At 37.7% G+C, this 22,328-nt stretch overlaps 1 protein-coding gene across 1 annotated transcript in view; it reads right to left on the minus strand.

The window, feature by feature from the left end:
* LOC124782008 (zinc finger protein 37-like) overlaps positions 1–22,328 on the minus strand; it is a 148,290-nt gene that overhangs the window by 48,103 nt on the left and 77,859 nt on the right. Inside the window, exons 8-9 of the mRNA XM_047253906.1 lie at positions 15,746–15,871; positions 2,654–2,794 (exon numbers count right to left, since the gene is read on the minus strand). Coding sequence (XP_047109862.1) covers positions 2,654–2,794; positions 15,746–15,871 — 267 coding nt within the window. The remainder of the gene's footprint in view (positions 1–2,653; positions 2,795–15,745; positions 15,872–22,328) is intronic.

A 22,328-nucleotide genomic window follows, 5' to 3' on the forward strand; every position in this document is an offset into this window, starting at 1 on the left:
AGTAACATTGAATTTGGCACAAAGTAACACCGACTTCAGCACAAAGTAATGCCAACTTTTGCAACAAGTGTCATCGAATCAGGTTATAAAATGAAATGATTTTTTTCCTATCCTTACTTTGCATTATTACTCGAACTTCTTTTAACAACATGCTTACTTTGACATTCAGAAATCAGCGGGACACACTGAAGGAGATGTGTGCACTTCATACCTAATTTTGATCAGTCTCTGTAGCTTGTGGGCAGCATTTAAGCGCACACGAATACTCAAGTGACACAAAATTAGTAACTCTAGAAATATATTCACAATATTATTCTGTGAATCTGAGCTAAAACTGGTCTTTGACATATGTCTTAAGCATAAGTTGTAACACAGACTTCACTATAAGATTTACCATAGGGGGGAGCTGAAAAATCCTGTTTTTGGAAACCAGAGTGTTATTTAAAGTTTTAGGAAGAATGTTCTTTTAATAAAGTGTAAAATACATGATCCATCAGCTACTTGAGTATCAAAATTAATAACTGATGGTAAATCTTAAGTGGCTAATAGCACTTCATAATCACTTCCCCTGAAGTTTTCCTTAAAATATTTACATTATTATTACCAATTTCAATAATCCTTTTGTCTGAAAGACTGCACTATTGATAATCAGAAATATTTACCCTGATGCAGAGTGAAAGATTCATTTTAGGAACTGGACAACTTTTTTCTTTAATACTCCTAATATTATGATTTTCCTCTATCTTAATGTAATGCAAAGGTAATTCATTATAAAGTTTTATTTTTTAATAAGTCACTGCATTAATTCAGAATTAAAGCTGAAAAACGCTGACTCCTGACAGACACTTCCTGTAAATAGTCAAGCTAATGTATCCAAATTCTCTAGTCAAATGGAGATGATAATTGCACACCCCGTCTCTTAACAGTACGTGCTGGGATAGATACATCACTGCTATCCAAAGGAGTTTGCTCATTTATATTCATGCACCTTACAGCTTACCTCAAACCTATGGTACCTTTCATGGTACCTCAAACCTACATTCCTATGCTCAATAGTTTCTCATATTTCTTTCAAGATGAACTTAATACTTTTATTAGCTTCACGACTATCAAAAAATAGCCTTCTTTGCTAAAATCCTTATACCATTATAGATTTCTTATTATCTTGTCAACACCAACGCACGGCTTTATGAAATTTCTGATCAATATCCTAAATCTAATGTCTCCTACAGCTGTTTGCCTATATATCTCCAACATTACCTAAGTCAGAATATTTCATTTCCTATTTTATTTTTCACTTCATTTAACCTAAGTTGTTTTCTTTAGACCCTCTGCACAAGGCTGCTCTTCTCTTTTTGTAACAAGGGAAGGCTGCTGGTTAACTGAGACACAAACACATTCAATGCTTTCATCCAGAGTCATTCTGGTTTGCATCGTTTATAATTCATATAACTCAAGTTTTTCTTTTTCTAAAATCTTAAGGACACAAATGTTGTCCTGTTTAGTGGTCTTTCTAACTCCGTTCCATAAATTACATTTATATGGAGTAGCCCTCATGCATTACCATCTTCACAAAACACTTCCAGTTCAGGTGATCTCTGGAAACACTTACTACACATGGCTTTTCAGATGTTTAAATGTAGAAGATAACAAAGTAAAATTAAGAAACAGGTGACAAAAACTTTGCTATAAATGCCAGACACAAAATGTGAACTTTTACACGAACAATTAGTAATAAAGACAATTTTTCAAATACCTTTGAATTATTAAAAGTGCTGGACAAATTGAACTTCAAATATTCGCATTACTTAAAAAGTTTTTATAAGGGGTATCAGAACTTAGCCACCTGCAACATGATTCAAAATGAGATGAAATGACCAACCATTCTTACTGTTTATCTAACTGAACAGTTAAACACCCTTAAAACTGCTTGATGTGGTGAGACAAAACAATTACTACTCTATTAAGTAAGCACATTCATTAATTGTATTCATTAATAGAAATTAGACAAAGCAAAATAACTGTGGTCACCATGACTGTCTGACAACAATAAACAGATCATCAAAATAAAATGATGAATGTATGACAATATCATTACATTTGGTCAGTTGTATGACAAATGAATCAAACATTACTTAATTGGATAGATAAAACATCTACTCACAAGCGGCAGCATAACACACACATGAAAAACTGTTGTAATTGGCAAGCTTTCAGAGCCAGTGGCTCCCTCTTCAGGCAGAAGGGTTGAATGGAAAGGAAGAAAGGTGAAGGAAAAGAACTGGAGAGGTCTAAGAAAAAAGGACATATTTTGGGAAAAGTGACCGTGAACCGCGGGAGACTTTCTGTACAGACCTGCGGTTCTGAGTGACTTTCCCGAAATCTACCCTTTTCCCAGGCCTCTCCTGTCCTTTCTTTCACCCTTCTTCCTTCCCCTTCAACGCTTCTGCATAGAAGAAGGAGCCACTGGTTCCAAAAGCTTCCCAATTACAACAATCTTTTACATGTGTATTCTGCCGCCACTTGGTGAGTAATTTTTTTTTTTTTTTATCCATCCAATTAAATAAATTTGTCAATAAATGAAACAAACAGTAACATTATTTTATGATGAAAGTTTTGTGAACCAGGACTGATATGGAACATTTATACTTACTGAAGGTGAATCGGGAGCTTCAATAATTTCTGTTATTTCTCCAGAAGTAGCACTAGTGGCAACAATTGCAATACCAGTCTCACTCACAGGGGCAGTAAAAGATGGATATAACACTGGTTGCATAGCCATTGCGCTGCTCTGCTTCAGAAGGTAGAAAACGAACCACGCATCAGAACAAATCCACAAAATATTTTCTACATAAATTTTGCTCACAAAATAATTAAAAATTGTGACATAGAAAAACTGAACAAGAAAAATAGGTCCTTATTTGTGTATTACTCTTATTTATGATCTGCAGTAACCTTTTATGATCCTGGTAAAGCATATCTGAATTCATTAAACTTTTGCTTTCCAGCCCACTTAACAAGGGACCTAACTATTAAAGCACCACTCTAAAAATTATAGGATTAACACTTGTATGAAGGTCCCCCTATAGAAGAACTGAACCTCCCATACAGCCTTCAGAAAAATCTAAGTCTTCCAGAAGTTTATAAAACCGATACTATTACATTCTCTCTCTCTCTCTCTCTCTCTGACAGAGTGGACACTGAATGTTACTTTCACTTCTGTTGAATACCTACTGTCAGTACAGCACATTGGATTCTATTAGCCAAAAATTATTTGAGACTTTGACACACCTGTAAAGATACACCATATAAATGTATTTTATCAGCCAATGTAGTAGAGTCTTTCACAAATACAGAAGACAGACATACCAATTAGGACAGGACAGTGACTTTTGGTGTTAATGGCCTATGACAATAGACGACTGATATGAGTGCCTTTGCTAATAGCACAACGTCGCCTGCAGCACCTCTCCTGGGTTCGTGACAATATCGGTTAAACCCTATATGAATGGAAAACATGGCCTGGTCAGATGAGTCCCGATTTCAGTTGGTAAGAGCTGATGGTGGGTTCGACTGTGGTACAGACCCCATGAAGCCATGGACACAAGTTGTCAACAATGCACTGTGCAAACTGGTGGTGGCTCCATAATGGTGTGGCTGAGTTTACATGGAATGGACTTGGTCCTCTGGATGTTTGGTTACTTGCCCAATCCACAAATTCATTTAGGCCTCACAATGTAAGTGTGTGGTGGCAGTTCATGTAATTTGCTGACAGCAAATTTTTCCCTAGTCAGATAATGAATCCTGTTGTTGTAGTCATCGTTGCTGCTGCGGCAGTATTGAATGTGAGAGATTTTTATCTATGTCACTGCTGCTGGTGTGAAGCAATGCAGATTTTTTTTTGGTCCTGCTTCTGTATAATCCTTTTAAAACTGTGATTTCAAAGATTCCAGAAGCACTCCCCTGCCTCGTAGTGTGTGACAAGTTTATTAATTTTGCTTCTAGCCCCCTCAAACACAAAAACAACATGCAACACTACAGACTAAGCAAAACCAAACACTAGCACTGTATAGTGGCATTTAGTCTAGTTCCTTTCATCTGTACCGACACAGCTGTAGCACACTGGTTTCGTATTGCCACGATGTTGACAATATGTTGCAAACATTGGTAGTCCAGTACTAGATGTGAACAGTGTTGTGAACAGTGTTGTGAACAGTGTTGCAGAACATGTTTTGAACTCTATGCCTTTAGTAAGCCATGGTGATGAAATTATTCATAGACAGGTTTACTGTGTACTCAGAATGGAAATCATTACAATCTATAAAACGTTTTAGCACCACATGATTAGTGAAATGTAACTTTTCAATTTTTTTATAAAATAAATAATTTTACTAACTTCCTTTAACTCTGTAACTAAGGTAGTAAATCCATAACAATTATGGACAATCCGTAATAGTTGGCAACCATATGACATACAATACGGGAGGCTTGTGCTTACTGTTTATGATCCAACTTCCTTAACAGGAGTCTCACTCATAGTCGTAGGCCCAGGAGTTAATTACTAGCTTTTCATCTGTACTAACAGTTTGGGGATGTCCATCAGGGTTACCATCACAAGAATTATAGTCACATTTACATTTAGTTGCTCAGTTCTCAGCCATTGAAAATAAAGTTAAAAAATGAAATAAAATAAAAATGAGCAGACTACTTATAATCGTTCAAAAAATGTGGATGACTTTTCATTTGTAAACATTCATTCAAATATAAATTATAACACACTGGTCCAATTTATCAATTTGAGCTAAACACATACCGCACAGCTACTTTGAAACTTTATTTACATTATGTTGCCTCATTTCTCAACAAACTATTTAATCAAAACACCCCAATGTAATGCAGAATTGAACACTAGATGCCACGAGAGGTGGTCCACCAATATAAAGGGGGGGGGGGGGGGGGTTACTGTGGTGACATTAGAGAAGCAGTAATGACGGAATGAGTTGGAAAGGACAGCTCAGTCTCTTTGAATGTCATGGATGTTACCTAAGCAACAAAGCCATTAGTGACACTTCAATCCTTCTGAAGCTGCCCATATTGATTGCTGTGACATTTCAACCCTTCTGAAGCTGCCCACATTGATTGCTGTGGATGCGATAGTGAAGTGGAAACATGAAGGAACAACAACAGCTAAAACGAGACCAGGCAGACGCAATGTACTGACGGACAGGGACAGTTGAGCACTTCAGAGTGTGGCTCTAAAAAGACATCTGAAATTAGTGGAAGCAATTGCTCTCGAGCTCCAAAGTGCTACCAGCAATCCACCTAGCACAATGACAATATGCAGGGAGTCGAAAAGAAAGGGATAAAACATTGAACAGCTCCTTGTGAGCCACACATTTCTGTAGTCAGTGCTAAATGAAGCTTCAGGTTGAGTAAAGAGCAGCGCCACTGGACAGTGGATGAATGGAAATGAGTGACTTGGAGTGATGATCACACTATACCTGTGACAATCTGGTAGAAGGTTTCGGGTTTGGTGAATGCCTGGAGGATGTTCTCTCCCATCAAGTGTAGTGTCAACAGTTAAGTATGGAGGTGGTGGTGGTACACTATAGTGTCATTTTTCATGGTTAGGATGTGGTCCCCTTATTGTGCTAAATGTGCAGGATACGGACACATTTTACAGCACTGTGTATTGTACAGGAACAGTTTGGAGATGACGATTGATCAAAATAGCATGAAAATACAATGTCATTAAGCAGCATCTGTGAAGCAACGGGTTGTGGACAATGGCCTGGCCTGCTCAAAAGTCCCAACATGAAACCAGAAGAACACCTTTGGAATGATTTGAAATATTGCCCTCACTGCAGACCCTAGCATCCAACGTCACTACCTTCTTTTGTTTTGGTTCTTGAGAAGAAATGGGCTGCCATTCCTTTGCAGACAGTCCGACACTCCACTGAAAATGTCCCCAGAAGAGTTCAATTCAGACATTAAGGTGAAGGGTGGGTGCACCCTCTATTAATGTCCTCTTAATATGTGTACAGAAAACTTTAATTAAATAGTGTAACAAATACAATATTTCATTAATATTAATGTTATATTGATGGCAGACTGAGAAATTTTCACTTAGCCCTCATATCCAGAATTTATGACAGCTTATGTCTGATCAACCAAATGACACTCTGCATTTCATTTCATCAAGTGTACTGGTTCAAAATAAATGCTGAAACCTGGTGCTTATCTCCAACTAGTCACGTCATTCGTGAAGTTCTCACATGTCTTCACCTGCTGTAAAAGTATGTGACAATGTCTTTTGTTAGTGTGATCATTTCAAGCAGTCATTTTTAGATGAAGAGAAGGTTGGTTACTATAGCAGAGATTATTTTTAACTTATATAGAAAGGCTTTGGTATCTATAAACAATCAGATATGAGTATCTGTAACAATTAACAGATGCATGAAAGTAGTACACAAAATATAATTAAAAATAAGAGAGACAAGTATTTATGACAAATCATTTAAAAGAACGGCCAAATTTGGTAACAATACAAAAAGATTATTTCTAAATTTCCTGCATGACCTTGATTCCATTCCAGAATGCAAATTTACCTGGGCCTTTTCCAAATTGCTTGCAAACTTCCACAATGTTGATGTTCACTTCTGCAGAACCCACCTTGACACCTCTGTCCACATTAAACCTACCAACAAAAAGCAATACTGACATTTTACATTTGCCACCCTTTAAATATTAAATTTCCCTTTCCCAATACTAGTTCTCACGACACGAATTTTCTTTAATGTAGGATCTTGTTGTAACAACAATTTTATAAGAAATTTAATTTTCTAAATTTTCTAGAAGATTTTTTTGGATTGTTATGGTCTGAAAACTTAATGTGATACACAAGTGCAAGAGGAATATTTACCTTGTAACATAGTACTAGTCTAAACTGTGAGACTGATAAGTGTTAATATACGTATTAAGGTTCAGATGTGTGTCTGACATATCATGAAGTGAAAATCAAAAAGTAGAAATACAGTTTTCGTCCCTTGCCACAGTCTTCAGTTACTTGTCCAAAGAGGGCAGCTTGATGGTCATGCTCATAACGATGATGTGGCTAGTCATTACCATTGTCATCGTCATCATAGTGGAGTCTCAGCAGGGTTGCCACAAGTTTCCCCAAGTGAAATTCCCTGATATTTCCCTGATTTCCAGGGGAGTTTTAGCATTTTTCCCTGACAAATTTTGAGATCTCAAGGGTAAGTGAAGACATAAGTTCATAAAAAATGTAAGGACTTCAGTATTTTTAAATGTGTGAGCAAAAATCTTAAGTACTAACATCAACATCTTTTGTAATGAACTATTTTTAGATGGAGAAAGCAAGCCAAATGGCATATACGTTTCATTTAGACCACTGATGTTATTTTATTTCAATACAGCGAAACACATTTTATGACTAAAATTCACAATTTGTTGGAGTCGCAAGACAGATTTAAAATACTTTCATTGCCTTCAGAAATAACCACAGAAAAAGTAGGTATCTTGAAAGAAATGTATAAGGTGGGGAAGAGTTGTGTAAACCCTCACTATAGGTGACTGCCAATAAAATGTTGGTTCTATTATGTTCGTTATTGTCAGTTATTACTCACTGTGTTATGTCTATTATTCTACAGGTATTGTGTGATTTTTCGTTCAAGAAATACATGTGTACATAGCGTACAAACTGCCACAATTTTCTTCTTATTGTCCATACTTCCCAATATATAAACTACTTTCGAAGTGCCAAAATGTGTTAGAATAAAATGTCTACAAAAGGCCACACTGAACAATGTACTTGTGGTGAGACAGTTGCAATTCCTGAAATCCTTTGCCCATGGATTCTGGTCGGCCAAGGAGCACCACAGCCCTGTGTCCTTGGATAAACCACAAATATCCAATGCATTATGCCACACACAGGCAGACCCAGCCTGCAGGCGGATCGTTGGGACTAGATCCAACAGGCGGGGCCCACACATTAGTGGGAAGCTATGGGCTTCAGATCAGCAGGCCCTATCCATTAGAGATATCCACAGAAATGGCCTGTAGTTTTGGCCCATCATGAAAGTCCACTCATGTGGTCAGCTATTCACGTATCACAGACACCATGTTGATGAAATGAGACCATGGTGATCACCCACGTAGCAGATAACTTGTGCAAATATTCTGAGAATCAATACTAATGAGGACAGGTAGAAACTCACTGTAAAGACGATCGCTGTGCCACAGATAGACACATAGAAAAGACAATCACACTCTCACAACTAAATTTTTGGCCATAGCCTTTGTCAGAAAACGAGAGTGCTCACACAATCACTCGGACACAACTCGTGCACAAATGACTGTTGTCTCTAGCCACTGTGTCAACAAGTTCTGAGAATCAGATCCAAACAAACCACTCCTCACACCCCTCTGCCCCACATCAGCAGCTGCTAGGGTAGCAGCAAGTAGTGGTGGCAGCTGAGGGGCAGGTTGGGGAAGAGAAGCAGTAAGAATGAGAGAGTAGGGAAGCAGCGTATGTACTTGGCTGCGTCCAGCCAATGACGAAGCACATCTCAGTGAACAAATAAAATTTCATACTACTGGAACAAAAACGAGATTTTTCCCTGATATGTTTGAAATTCCCTTACTCCAGAACTTGTGGCAACCCTGCTCAGAGATCTAGGAAGGTGTAGGAAAGTTTTAGAAATCGGGTGAAGGAGCGACATGATTCTCCATGGAAGGAAAATTGGGATTAAAGACAGAAACACATGGGACTTTTGATGAAATGGAGTGCTGACTTTAGGCCATTTGGATTGAGGGCTTCTAGATGTGTTGGAGAACAGCTTCCACCTGTGCACTTCAGAGTAGCTAGTGCTGAAGGGAAGGGTGCATTAGCCACAATTTGGTAACAGTCATTTGAGCTGACAGATCGTTGGTTTATTACATCCACATACAAGGGTGCAAAATAATTCCAGCTCAACTGATAACATGATGTGGCTGCTTTTACATGTTAAATATCTTTGATTGGACAGGAAACACCTATTGTAATACTACTTCCATTCCAACTTTAGTAGCTTTTTCCACAGTGCTTAGCCGAACTACTTCACTGGAACTCACTCTGCCTGTCTTGCATTGTACATGTTGTACGTGTGTTCCTACATTGTGTACACAATGCTGATCCGGTCCTGGCACATTTTCTTTTCTGTTCCAATAAGACTTAATGAGTGAATGCCTTATACAGATGATTTTTATTCTTAAGTCCTGTTGTGACAATTTATGAATGAAGTATTTCTGTTCCATTTTTATATAATCTGCTAATGCATCACAAGGGCAAAATACGTTGGTTGGCTGATTTGGGGGAGGGGACCACACAGCGAGATCATCGGTCCCATCAGATTAGGGAGGGATGGGGAAGGAAGTTGGCCATGCCCTTTCAAAGGAACCATCCAGGCATTTGCCTGAAGTGATTTAGGGAAATCACAGAAAACCTAAATCAGGATGCCAGACGTGGGTTTGAATCTTCGTCCTCCTGAATTTGAGTCCAATGTGCCAACCACTGCGCTACTTCACTCGGTGCGAAACACGTAATTGGTATTTATAAAAACAATTTTCCTACTTGTTTTGCCTTGTGCCTCCTAAAGGATACAGCGTACTTATAAATGGTGGAAAAATGAAAATTTTTTTATGACTTTATAAAATTCTATAGTCTTTTCTGATTACATTGATACATACATTATAGGGTTTCAAATGAAAAATAACCTATATATACCAAATTTTAAAGTTACAGTCAGTATGCCACCATGGCCCCTTTATTTCTGTTACAGAAACCAGTATTATTTCGAAAAGAACTGTGAACTTTCTGTTTCCAGCCATTATACGTATGATGCATTGTATATGTTGGTAACACCGAAGGTTTATAGTGTCTCTAAATGATTATCTTTGCTAGTATTTACTTTTGTTTCGCCGAAGCAGTTTGTTCACATGTTACTGAATGTTTGTTGCCCAAGTGCTACATATATTTGTGGAAGTACATATCCTTTAGTGGGCAATAAATACACACTATGCCACGCATCAAGAAATTCAATAAAAGGAAATTCCGTGGTAACCAGTTCACAAACAAAGCAAGCCACACTGTTGAAAGTAACCTATGTATCAGTTCTTGAGGCAAGAAACTCCCACAATGCACGCCTCCTGGTGATTCGAATTTTTGTGTTAACAATGACACTGTAGTGGATTTGTTGTTGTTGTTGACGTGGGCATCTTACTACCTTGATGAACAAAGTGGCGAAATGTAAACAAAGTGATGGTGTTGATGGTGTAGGCTGTTTGTAAATAACTGAACAGCAAAATAGAAGGAAGGGTTTAGCATCAAATTAGTTGTTCTGTGTAGATCCTGCAATAAATCTACCTCAAAAATGACTTCAACCATTGTGCATAATTCATATGATGTGAATTTGAAGTTGGTGCATGCCCTGCATGCAATAGGAAAAGGAAAAAGGCTGCTCAAACATTTTGTGGTTAGATGGACCCTCCTCGTTCCAGTAGGTTCAACAAGTACATAAAAATACTTTTAGGTGCCTTGACGGTTGTATCTAAAGCATCTATGAAACGTGCAGTAGCAGAAACTGTAAATATTAGTGGAACCTGCGACATTGTTGTCGCACTTGGTGGGACATAGCAACATCAAGGACATCGTTCCTTGAATGGTGTTTTAAGTTCTACTTCTCTGGAGAATGGAAAAGTAGTTGATGTTGAGTGCTTGTCTAAGAACTGCCTCACCTGCCATGGTAACACTGAAGGACATATTGAACATCAGTGTTCTAAGAATTAAGATGGTTACAGTGGAGGCATGGATTGTGATGGAGCTCTAAAAATATTTCAGAGGTTGGTGCCCATTTATAACATTAGATATACGAAGTACCTAGGCAATGGGGGCTCTGAAGTCTGAAGCTTTCAATAAAATTAACGAGTTCAATGTTTATGGTGATACCTTGGTAACAAAACTGGAGTGTTGTGGACATGTGCAAAAGAGGATGTGTGCTAGATTGAGGAAGCTACGAAGAGAAATGAAAGAAAAGTTGCAATGTGATGGAAAATCGGTCTGGCCGAGGCAGACTGACAGAAACTGAAGTAGACCTCCTTCAGAGTTATTATGGACTAGCCATTAGACAAACTGCAACTCCGAATAATGTTACAGCAATGAGAGAAGCTGTATGGGCCACGTACTTTCATAAGTTGTCCACAGATGGCCACCTTGTTCATGGACTTTACCCTAATTAGTAGATTCTTGGTGTGGTTACCCAAAAGCAAAAGGAAGTGGTCAAATATACCATCATAAGCATTCTCTACCTGAGCCTCTTATGAATGAAATAAAACCAAGTTTTAGAGACCTGAGTGACCCTGTTTTGCTTAGTAATTGTCTTCATGGGAGCACTCCGAATAAAATGAAAGTTTCAACCATTGCATATGGGAAAGATTACCCAACAATGTTTATGAAGGACTAAATACTTTAAAAGTTAGTGTACTAGATGCAATGATATGTTTCAATGATGGAATGATATGAAGGTTGGAAGTCCTGAGAAATTTAGGCACAAAATGTGCCTCTAATGTTGAAGATCAATTGCTTGCGTGTGACAGACAACGGGTGCATGAAGCTGGAAGATTCGCTCTTCAAGTTACCAAAGAAGCAAAAAGTGCTAAAAGGAAAGCCAAGAGGGAGCTTGAAGATGAAGAAATGCTGCAGGATGAAGACTATGCTTCAGGGACGTTCTGAGGCACAGTTTAATTGGACTCGTATTTTTCAGAATTCAGGTAAAAATATTTCCTAAACTTTATAAAGCATTACTCCAATTTTTTTCTGTAACTTGCAATAGTCCATACGTATGTAGTACACCTAAGCTTTATTGCAGAATCAACTAAATTATAGAAAAATAACATTTTTATTAGGAAAAAAATTATAAAAATTAAAATGTAAGATGTGATAGTTTTTTATCCTACATAATAGGTGGAATTAAATAGGTCTGGTACCTCAGCAATCATGTCATGCATATCGGGTAAAAATTTGGTCTCTTTCAAATGTATAACATTGGATTAAATGGAACCTCAATCTGAGGAAGCATTTTGGGAAAAAAAAATTGCATCAATTTCTTTGTAATTTTTTTAATAACCCTAAGCAGGTTAAAAAAGATTCAAAATATTTCTAACTTGTTTAGAAAGTGTGCTGCATTACCTGATATCAACAAAAAAAAATTCTGTAAAACATATACATTATAAACTGTATTATACGTTTGTTTCTGTGACCATCTTCCACAGCAGCTGTTAACATATGTTATTATAGGTTATCTGTAATTAAAAATAATTACACTAGACACGTTTCGCTTTTATTTACAAAGCATCTTCTGTGGCATCCTGTAAATTGGATACACACGTTTGTACATTTATTTTTTGATTCTTTCAGGTTAAAATCAGTGTTTTCTGTATGAAGTTAGTCTGTAAACTACTTAAGGTGTTTCTTTACGTATTCTGCAACTTCCACTCTTGCTAGCAGTGGTTGATGTCAACAGGCTTCATTTCACATCTGCAGTTTTTGGCATTTTGCGTTATTTCCTGCACTGCACTATTTATAATTGACTTTCTTAACTGTTTTTCATTCATCACTGCTACAGCGTTTATGCCTCTTCATTTGTTTTCATTCACATTGTGAGTGTTGCCAATAGTACAGGTCCCACACCCTACTAAGATGACAGCTATTGTCTCTATTAATAAAGTTTTCTGCCAATCTAATCTCAACTGCCTCTTTATAAATACTGTTCAAAAAACTGGAAGTGTTGGCAACTATCACAGTCTCATCAAATTTCATCATGTCCTTCATATAAGCAATCTTCCGCTACAACTGATTTTTCTGGCTGTTGTAGCCTCTTGTGGTGGTGATGCTCCACCCACTTGTCCTGGAATGTGCAAATTGACGGAAGGCTAATGTAAGACTTCCCACAATGACAGAATTTTATTTATACCAGGCTTCCAAAGTTTCAAATCATCTTTTACCGAACCCGAAAATCCTTCCAGTCTTAAACGATAAAATAGCTCCCTACTAAGCAATCATATACAACCGCTCCCTCACCGATAGATCTGTACCTACAGATTGGAAAATTGCGCAGGTTGCACCAGTGTTTAAGAAGGGTAGTAGGAGTAATCCATCGAACTACAGGCCTATATCATTGACGTCTGCCATAAATACTGACCAATGTTCCGGAAGCCAATACCAAAAAAATCAGTGCCAATGACGAAGGCACAACCAACATCAAGGTCAGTCTGAGAGCCCTTAGAGTACACAAAGGTACTATCACAAAATTCCATGCAAAGGTTGTGAAACTGAAGGTGAAAGAGCGAGGCTGGAGTAGTGTCCTTAGAAAGCCAAGGTGAAAATGGGCCGCTGCAGGAAGGTGAAAATGGGCCATCGCAGGAAGCCAAGATAGTGAAGGGTTCACACCCACCAGGAAGCACGAATTTAAGCTGCCAGAGCAAGAGCCGAAAGCGAACAACAGGAGGTAACAGAAGAGGGATGCGTCTCATACTGGTGATCAAAGGAGTCATTGAAGAATACGGCAGATATCTTCACCCTGTGTCACGTCATGCAGTACATATGGCGACATAGGTTTTTCAATTGTTTCTTCTACTCTCTCGGCCCCCTCAAAGCCCCTGTGTGCTGCACACCGTCCATCCCTTAGTGCAACGGGTCCAGGAAAGCTGTCACTTGCTCACTCTTGAGGGAGCCACAGTGATTTTTATGTGGGTTCTTGGTCACATTGGTTGACAGGAAAAGAGGCCGCTTGACACGGGCAAGTCTTCAGGTCCAGATTGTATACCGATTAGGTTCCTTTCAGACTACACTGATAGGCCCCCAGAATAAGGAATAAAGGCCACAGATCTGTGCTCTTCTTCGTGCACCTCCAGAGATGGCCGAAACTACATAGCTGGTGGATCTGCTTCTCAGAGTATCCATTTTCCTTAAAAACAGCCATCAAATGTACAAATTCTTGGGTTCAACTGTCCGTGTCAGATCATTTATGTATATAGATAACAGGAGCGATCCGATCACACTTCCCTGGTGCACTCCAGACGATAACTTTGCCTCTGATGAACACCCCTGACACGTCTAGATATTACTGACAGGTGATACTTATGTAAACATCCTGTCTGATCACCTGCATTCATTCACATCTGTTGTGCAATCCGATGGACTTGGGCAATTTCAGCAGAGCAATGCATCATCCCACACGTCCAGAATTGCTACAGAACATGCTTCCGAGTTTAAACACTTCCACTGGCCATCAAACTCCCCAGACATGAACATTGTTGAGCATATCTGCAATGCCTTGAAATGTACTGTTCAGATGAGATCTCCAACCCCTCACATTCTTACGATTTACGGACAGCCCTGCAAGATTAATGTGTCAGTTCCCTCCAGCCACTACTTCAGACATTAGTTGAGTCCATGCCATGTCATATTGCAGCACTTATGCTTGCTCGCAGGGGCCCTACACGGTATTAGGCAGGTGTACTAGGTTCTTTGGCTCTTCAGTGTAGAACTGAAATAGTGCTCCCCAACTATATGATGATGGTGCTGTCTTTGGATCATGCTGTTCCAATAAAAATAACTTTTTTCTTGACTTTTACAATCTTGAAAACACAATTTTCAAATTAAGTGAGACAAAAAATAAACAATAACCACATATTAAGGAGAAAAAAGGCATTTAATCATCACATTGGAATATACTTTCTACTTTTCAATACCCTAGTCAGCAATATCAAACTGAATGACATACAAATCATCATCATACACAGAAATTCTTATATAACAATATCTTTTTTATGGTATATAATCTGAAACTTGTATAAATACTTTTACTCCTCATTATCACATAATCTTTCACCACATGACAAAGATTTCTTTTTAATTTATACGAAATTGTAAGAATTTCAATTATGAACTTAAATGGCTCTGAGCACTATGCGACTTAACTTCTGAGGTCATCAGTCGCCTAGAACTTAGAACTAATTAAACCTAACTAACTTAAGGACATCACACACATCCATGCCCGAGGCAGGATTCGAACCTGCGACCTTAGCGGTAACGCGGTTCCAGACTAAAGCGCCTTTAACCGCACGGCCACACCGGCCGGCAATTATGAACTCGGGTCCACTCAAATGATAAAGACAAAAACTGACTGGGAACATGTGAAACATGGTGACTGCCCTATGGTATAGTGTAAACCATGGATTCTCTGTTCTATTTGTTGTTTTATAAAAGAATATGTATACTCGCACAATGAAGTTGTGTCAAGTTTTTTTTCTGTTATAATTATGTGAAATGAGATAAAAACATATGATGTTAACTTACATAGCTCTTATTATAGAGGAGAGCATACAAATAAAATTAACTTGTTCAAGTTAGGTGAATATTTTTAAGGTAGTCAAATTTTTGAGAAAGCAATGAAAACTGGAAATACTGAGCATTTCTTTTTTTCCTCTGAGATAACAGAGAAATGTTTCACGGTCAGTCACACTCTATATGATTCATTGTGATGATGTATCATTTGCACACAGTGTTTGAGCATGTATTTCCTACTAGAGCAGTTATTTGAAACTCAAATGATTTCTCCTCTGGCAAGAAAACAAATAATTTAACACGCCAATGTGATATAAATAAAACAAAGGAAAATAATGTTACCTGTTGAAGGCTAACAGCAAGAGATGTTGGAACATTTGCAATAGATCCTGGTGGAACGGTGTTAGTAAACTGTGTAAACCTTTCAGTATCAGAACTCGTGAAGGGTAATGGAATAACACTGCGGTTCTGTGGACAAACAGAAGTGAGAAACATGTACACACTTCATGTCATGAAACAACTGTTGAAAAAGAGCACTTACTATTAATGCTGAAATAAAAAATTTATGAGTTAAAAATATGAAGCACCCAGTACTAAGAATCTTTCAGTTTTGTTTATTTAACCCGGTCCGATTACAGACATAAAGCCCACTCTTACATCAGACGAGGGATTCATTCATAACAGTACCTTTTTTACATCATAGTTACCTCAGAAACAACAATTTTAAAAATGAGATATAGCATTAAAATAATCTGAGTGTCTGTAATGTCAATGTGAATAAATAATACTGACTATTAAATAATAAATTTAATACTGGCAGTGGTGGTGGTGGTGGTGGTAGTGGTAGTGGTGGTAGTAGTAGTAGTAGTAGTAGTAGTAGTGGTAATGATATTGGAAGATAGAATAAAAGAATTTATAGGTGTACATACTAGATGTTTTCTGATAAAATGAGTTCTGGGGAAAGGAAATTTGAGGAGTCTGCACCAGCTAAGAATACTGGCAAATGAAGAATATCTGGTTGGAAAAACGGATGTAAAAGGGTGATGGAGTGAGTTCATGGACAATGGAAATTCTTATTGTGGTTTTAGTAGATAGGTCATTAACTGTCTCCTGAAGCTGGATGTGGGTGGTTATTCCAGAATCAGGTTGCTGCAAAACAGGACTTCAAGAAAGTGGCTAAACGATGGAGTGGGTCAGAAAGGATTTTGCTCTGACAAGAATGGGTGTTCCTGCCAATGGAATGCGCACTAAAGGATGTCTGGCTCAGAGCTGTCCATCAACTAACTGATTTGCAAGTTTGTTGTGTCACTGAGGTGCCAACTGCTGCCCAAATTGCTGCTGCAGATGCAGTACCTTATGCCAGAGCCATATGCCAAACACGATGGTCTTACCTCTCGGCAGTATCACATGGCTATCCAGAGTAAGGTCTTCTTGTGACTGTACATTCTCATGACCACCAATGCCAGCAATCATGTAAAGTGGCTACATTCCTGCCAAGTCTTTCAGCAACATCACGGAAGGAACATCCAGCCCCTCGTAGCCACATTACACGAAATCGTTCAAACCCATCAAGGTGGTGTTACTAGCGTCATTGTTGCCTTAGGCTTTTGGACTAACATCTACTCACCACACCCATCTCAAAGGTAACTAACGCTCATGACCATTACAGTTTGTATTTAAAGCAAACCTGATTTGAAATTTTTTCAAACAATTTGCCTTCTTTCTATTGGAAAGTTAGTGGCTATAACAAATTTTAAACACTGATTTATTATAAACAGTCCAAACACTTAAAGATGTTCATTTATTTACTGGTACTGGTTTCGATCACTGTTCTGGTCACAGGGTGTATACATGGACAAGGAAAAAAAAAATCCTGAAATTTTACCGGATATCTCAGTTAAAAATGTACTTTTTCCTGGGCAAATACACAATTTTTCTGTGCTAAGTGACAGTAGGTTTCCCTCTGATTTTCCCTCAGAACTGAAAAACTTATCAATCCTTTGAATGGTTAACGTTTTATACACTAGCATAGAACTTCATGGCACTTTAGGGGGGAGATAAGTTTTGGAAAGACCTTTGATTTGCAGCAACATAGCATATTTTCGTATTACGAAAGTACGAGGGTTTGAACTTAAATAGTGGTAGCTATTTATTCACAACCGATACAAAAGAGTTACATGTTTGCACCTGTTACTGTCCTTCAGAGTAGTCACCAGCGTTGTGTAGAACCCGTTGCCAGCGATGTGTAAGGCGTAGCATACCGTTAGCAGAGCCTGTTCTGTTGATGGTGCCAATGGAGCAGTCTACTGCCTGTCGAATCTCTGGAACAGCACTGAAGCGAATGCCACAAAGTGGTTCCTTCATCTTTGGCATCAAATCAAAGTCACAGGGACTTAAGTCCGGGGAGTATGGTGGATGGTACAGTACTTGCGGTACAGTACTTGCCAGTCCCATCGACCAAACAGAGCAGCCACAGCTTGTACTGTATGCGCCGTACATTGTTGTGCAAAATGATGGGTGGATTGTGCAGAACGTGTCACCGCTTCTTTCGCAAAGCTGGTCACAGGTGATGCTCCAAAAACAAACAGTAATACTGTGCACTGACAGTCTGCTGTTAGGATAACACCATCACAGTTGTACACGAGAATCACCATAGCTTTCACCATACTGGGGCTCTGACACACTTTCGACTTTCGCAGAGACCCATAAATACGCCACTTCAGAATCACATCACTGAAGGTCAACTTAGGTACCTTTAGAAGAGTTGAAACATACTGATGAAGTTGTTACTTGTGGCATCTAATGACGATAGACTTCACCGAGTTCTCCTTACCGACTCATTCTGCTGTTAACGCTTCTGCAATGACAACACGATACTTCCCACCTCCTTCAATACTGGCACATTCACTCAGTCGACAATTCCACATTATATTGGGGTGCCCAGATACCTTTGATCAGATGGTATAATTTGCTTAATCAATAACATACATGTATCACAAAATATACATTTAAAAATACCATGGACCTAATTAATCCAATTAAAGATAGGAATTAACAGTAAAAGGAAAATTCATCTCGTTAGACATCACAAAGATGTATGCAAATGTGCCGAATCATTTTCACCACCAAATGAATAAAATGAGTACTAATAACAAATTTATCATCAAATATTAAACAGACAAGAGCATAAACTTCTTAGACCTAAAATATCTAATAATAATGGTGGCTATAAATATGTCACACTTTGTAAACCAACCACAAATGACCATATAATACGTAACTCCTTATGTCCCCTATTAGCAAATAAATTTCATGCCACAGCTGATCGCGTCATTAGAATTCCCCTTACTAAGGGAAACATTAAGAAAGGACTGAATACAGTTAAAACTGAAGTTGCTAATAAAGGCTACAGTCCTAATATACTTGATAAAATACACAGGAAGATTATTAGGGGCAAATTTGCAAACACAAAGGACAAAATAACATAAGCAAAAGTAGAAAGAAAGAAGAAAGGATGAAGAAAGAAAAATTTCTTAAGCTACCAAATATGTATAATGTTTCAGATATCAGCTAGCAAGCCCCCGCCCCCCCACTTATTCCCACTGTCAACAAACTTTAGCTCCTAACTGAACTTTAGAATTGAAGAGAGTTTTCTTTGAACACTTTTACTTGTAAATTGACGAAAAGTATGTGACACAGTATTTAGTTTGTTAGGTATTTCATTAAAGCACAAACTAACGAGGCAATGAGAAAATGAGACTGCTTACTTCAAACAACCTGTGTTTATTGAGTAACGAAGCAATTCTCAGTGCACAATGTGTGCTACCTACAACTCCCTCTCAGCAAAGAAAGCTAAATATTCACAATGACAGTAGACACTTGTTACCTAACATGCTTCCTCTGCATTACTCCTCTTCCTAGGGACAGGTGCTTACCCAAACTTTGTACTCACATTTAAAATCAAGTAAGTTAAAAGAGTACTCCGCACCTTATGTTTGTAAATCCTTTGATTTTTGGACTCCTTACTTCTGAACTGACAGTATTTTGTGTCTGACCACTGAGACTAATCATAATCATAATAATAATAATAATAATAATAATAATAATAATAATAATAATAATTACTCGGTTAATACTTGGCAGAAATCAAACCTGCATTTGGATTAGACTTCCTTAACTCTTGTGCAAAAAGGTGTGCAGTATATGGCTGCATCCATTTTCAATAAGCTACCACTCGAATTCAAACATCTTAGCAGTAATCCATGCGCTTTCAAATCAAAACTGAAGAGTTTTCTCATGGGTCACTCCTTCTATTCTGTCGAGGAGTTCCTTGAAAATTAAGCTGATTCTTATTGTATTGTTGATTGCGTTTACTTAAACTTATGGACTGACTTTTTTCGTTTCATAAACATTTATTTTAGCTGTTATTAGTTTTATGTTGTAATTTCATGTACTGACACGTTCCATGACTTTGGAGATTTGCTCCTCATTTTGGTCCCATCAAACTTGAGGTGTAAATAAATAAATAAGTAAGTAATAATAATACTGCATGCGCTCGACAGCAGTGTAGTAGCCATTACACTGTTACTATGGTATTGTGCTGTCAATTAGTTCATTTATCTGTTGCAAAGTGAACAATGAAGAAATTTCTGGTCCATTGTGAGAATTACCTAGAACTTGCAGAAGGTATCTTCAAGATCTACTTAAGTATATGTGACGTATGTGTCCCAATTTTATTGCTATAGATGCATAGTTCAAAATACTAAATGTGTGTGTACTGGTTAGACTATGTGAGGAAGATGATATTCACACATTTGTTTTACAAGCTGTAACCACCACCACATTGTGTCACGTGTTAATGCTGGAATTTGATAAAAAATAAAATAAAATAAAAGAATTGGCAACTTATGTAATAGGCATTAGTCTTATAAATTAGTGATAATAGTAATGTTCTTTTAAAGAATAATGTAGTTTCAAAATCGAAATAAAATTGAACCCTTTTGTTTTGACCCCTTCAAAAATTACATTTTACCCTTCAGAGTGCACTTACCCCAAGGTGGGGACAACTGCCTAAGAGGAAACAGAAATCTACACATGTTTGGCAATCAAATAACATTTTTAACAAACAGCAAGGGCTTGAAAATAAAAATATATTGAGCAGTTTGACAAAAAATTTATCAGTGATAGAAATTCAAAACTAAAGACAAATCAAATTTTAAATAGGAAATAAACCCATTTTCATCGAAGATATAAATTTAATAACAAACCATATCATCAAATGGATTGATTTTGGACTGTTTTGAGGTTATTTTCACCATAAATTGCCTAGGTTATGTTAGGCTGCAGATAATGACACAGCAGTCAGTCAGTACTGTTGGGCCTTACCAGGCCTGGCTAGATGGAGTTTAGTTTTTAGTCTGCACCAGAAAAGATGGAAAAATATCCCTGCGACTGTACTACTACCATTCACTTAATATAGCTTGCCACACTGCTTTCACTAGTCTGAAGCAGCTTATATCCAGCAGTTGGAGGATGTGGGTGTTACTATGGGAAGGAGAATGCATGAGATGCTGTTCCATTCACACTCCTCGATAACGTGTAAAGACATGTGATGGGATAAATTATTCCCAGTCATCACTGTTGGCTCATTTTCCTTCTCCAAATAGGGCAAAGCAACAGTAAAGAACTAGTCTTCAAATATCAGTAGATCAAACCATCCACTCTTGTTCCTTTTGTAACGGACTCCCTGTGGGCCACCTTTTTGCCATGTGTCCCACAAATGCTCGGATTTATAAAGTATATATGGAGAAAGCAATTTACCATCGGCACTTGCTGCAATCTTTATCAAAATATGAGATTTCGATGAATCTATCACTTTTTTAGCATGCTAACTCCTTCGTTTTGTAATTATCTGCTACTTGACCAGATTTTGTATCATCATAGTTGATTATGTTACTAGGTATGGGATTTTTCAACGCTGGCTTTATAATTGAGAAATACATTTTAACAGTCATCTTATTCATTGGTGCACAAGCTCTTTTAATATTTTTGCTTAGGTGAACAGGGATTTTCTAAATGCTGCTTGAGAGAGAAATTTGCCCATTCTTCTCTTGGTATATTGTTAGAAAATTTCTTCTCTTTTCGACCGGATTAATCAATGTAGCCTTTCACTAAATATCTAATATCCAATGTAGTAAAAAGAAATCCCCAATATGCAGCACTCAAAGTACCTTACTTCAACAATTCTTCTTCTTCTTCTTCATTTAGTACTGCTTGTCCTCCCAATCTTTCTGGATTTTATTTTATAGAGTCAATCTAGATATGCCATACAAAATCATGCACTTTTCTATACGATAATTTGCCACACTGAGTGTTATGAAAAGCTTTAACATTTATGGATCATAATTAAACAGTATTTTAGCACTTTTCTTGTTCTCGGCATTGTTCAAAATCACCCACACACTACCCAATTAAAAAAACGTATATTTTGCAACTTTACACGAAAAACTGGACAAACTTGTATGGCATTGTCTCAGTGTCACAGGCTACTGATCTCATTGACAACTGAATTTATAATACTTTTCTGCCGGTCGCAAAAACAGAAAGTTTCCACTTTATGATACTGCATGAACTTTGAACGATGGGACTGTTCATCATATATTTACCCAGGTAAACATTCAATCCAAAATAAAAGTCACAGAACATGGGAAATACACCCTCGCATTTGAAATAATTGGTGCGCAAATGTGAAAATTAAAGGCAATTCATTGCTATGAACCCAAAAAGAGCAAATAAACCACACCATCGGTACTGCTTGTTAGTGAGCCATCATTTTAAGCTGATAGCAGCAGATAAAATACAACAAAAAGCACCTGTTGTGGATTACAATTACAACAGTATGTATGTCATACAATTTGTTGAGAAT

The sequence above is a fragment of the Schistocerca piceifrons genome, chromosome 1 (assembly GCF_021461385.2).
Source record: "Schistocerca piceifrons isolate TAMUIC-IGC-003096 chromosome 1, iqSchPice1.1, whole genome shotgun sequence".
Classification (NCBI taxonomy): Eukaryota; Metazoa; Arthropoda; class Insecta; order Orthoptera; family Acrididae; genus Schistocerca; species Schistocerca piceifrons.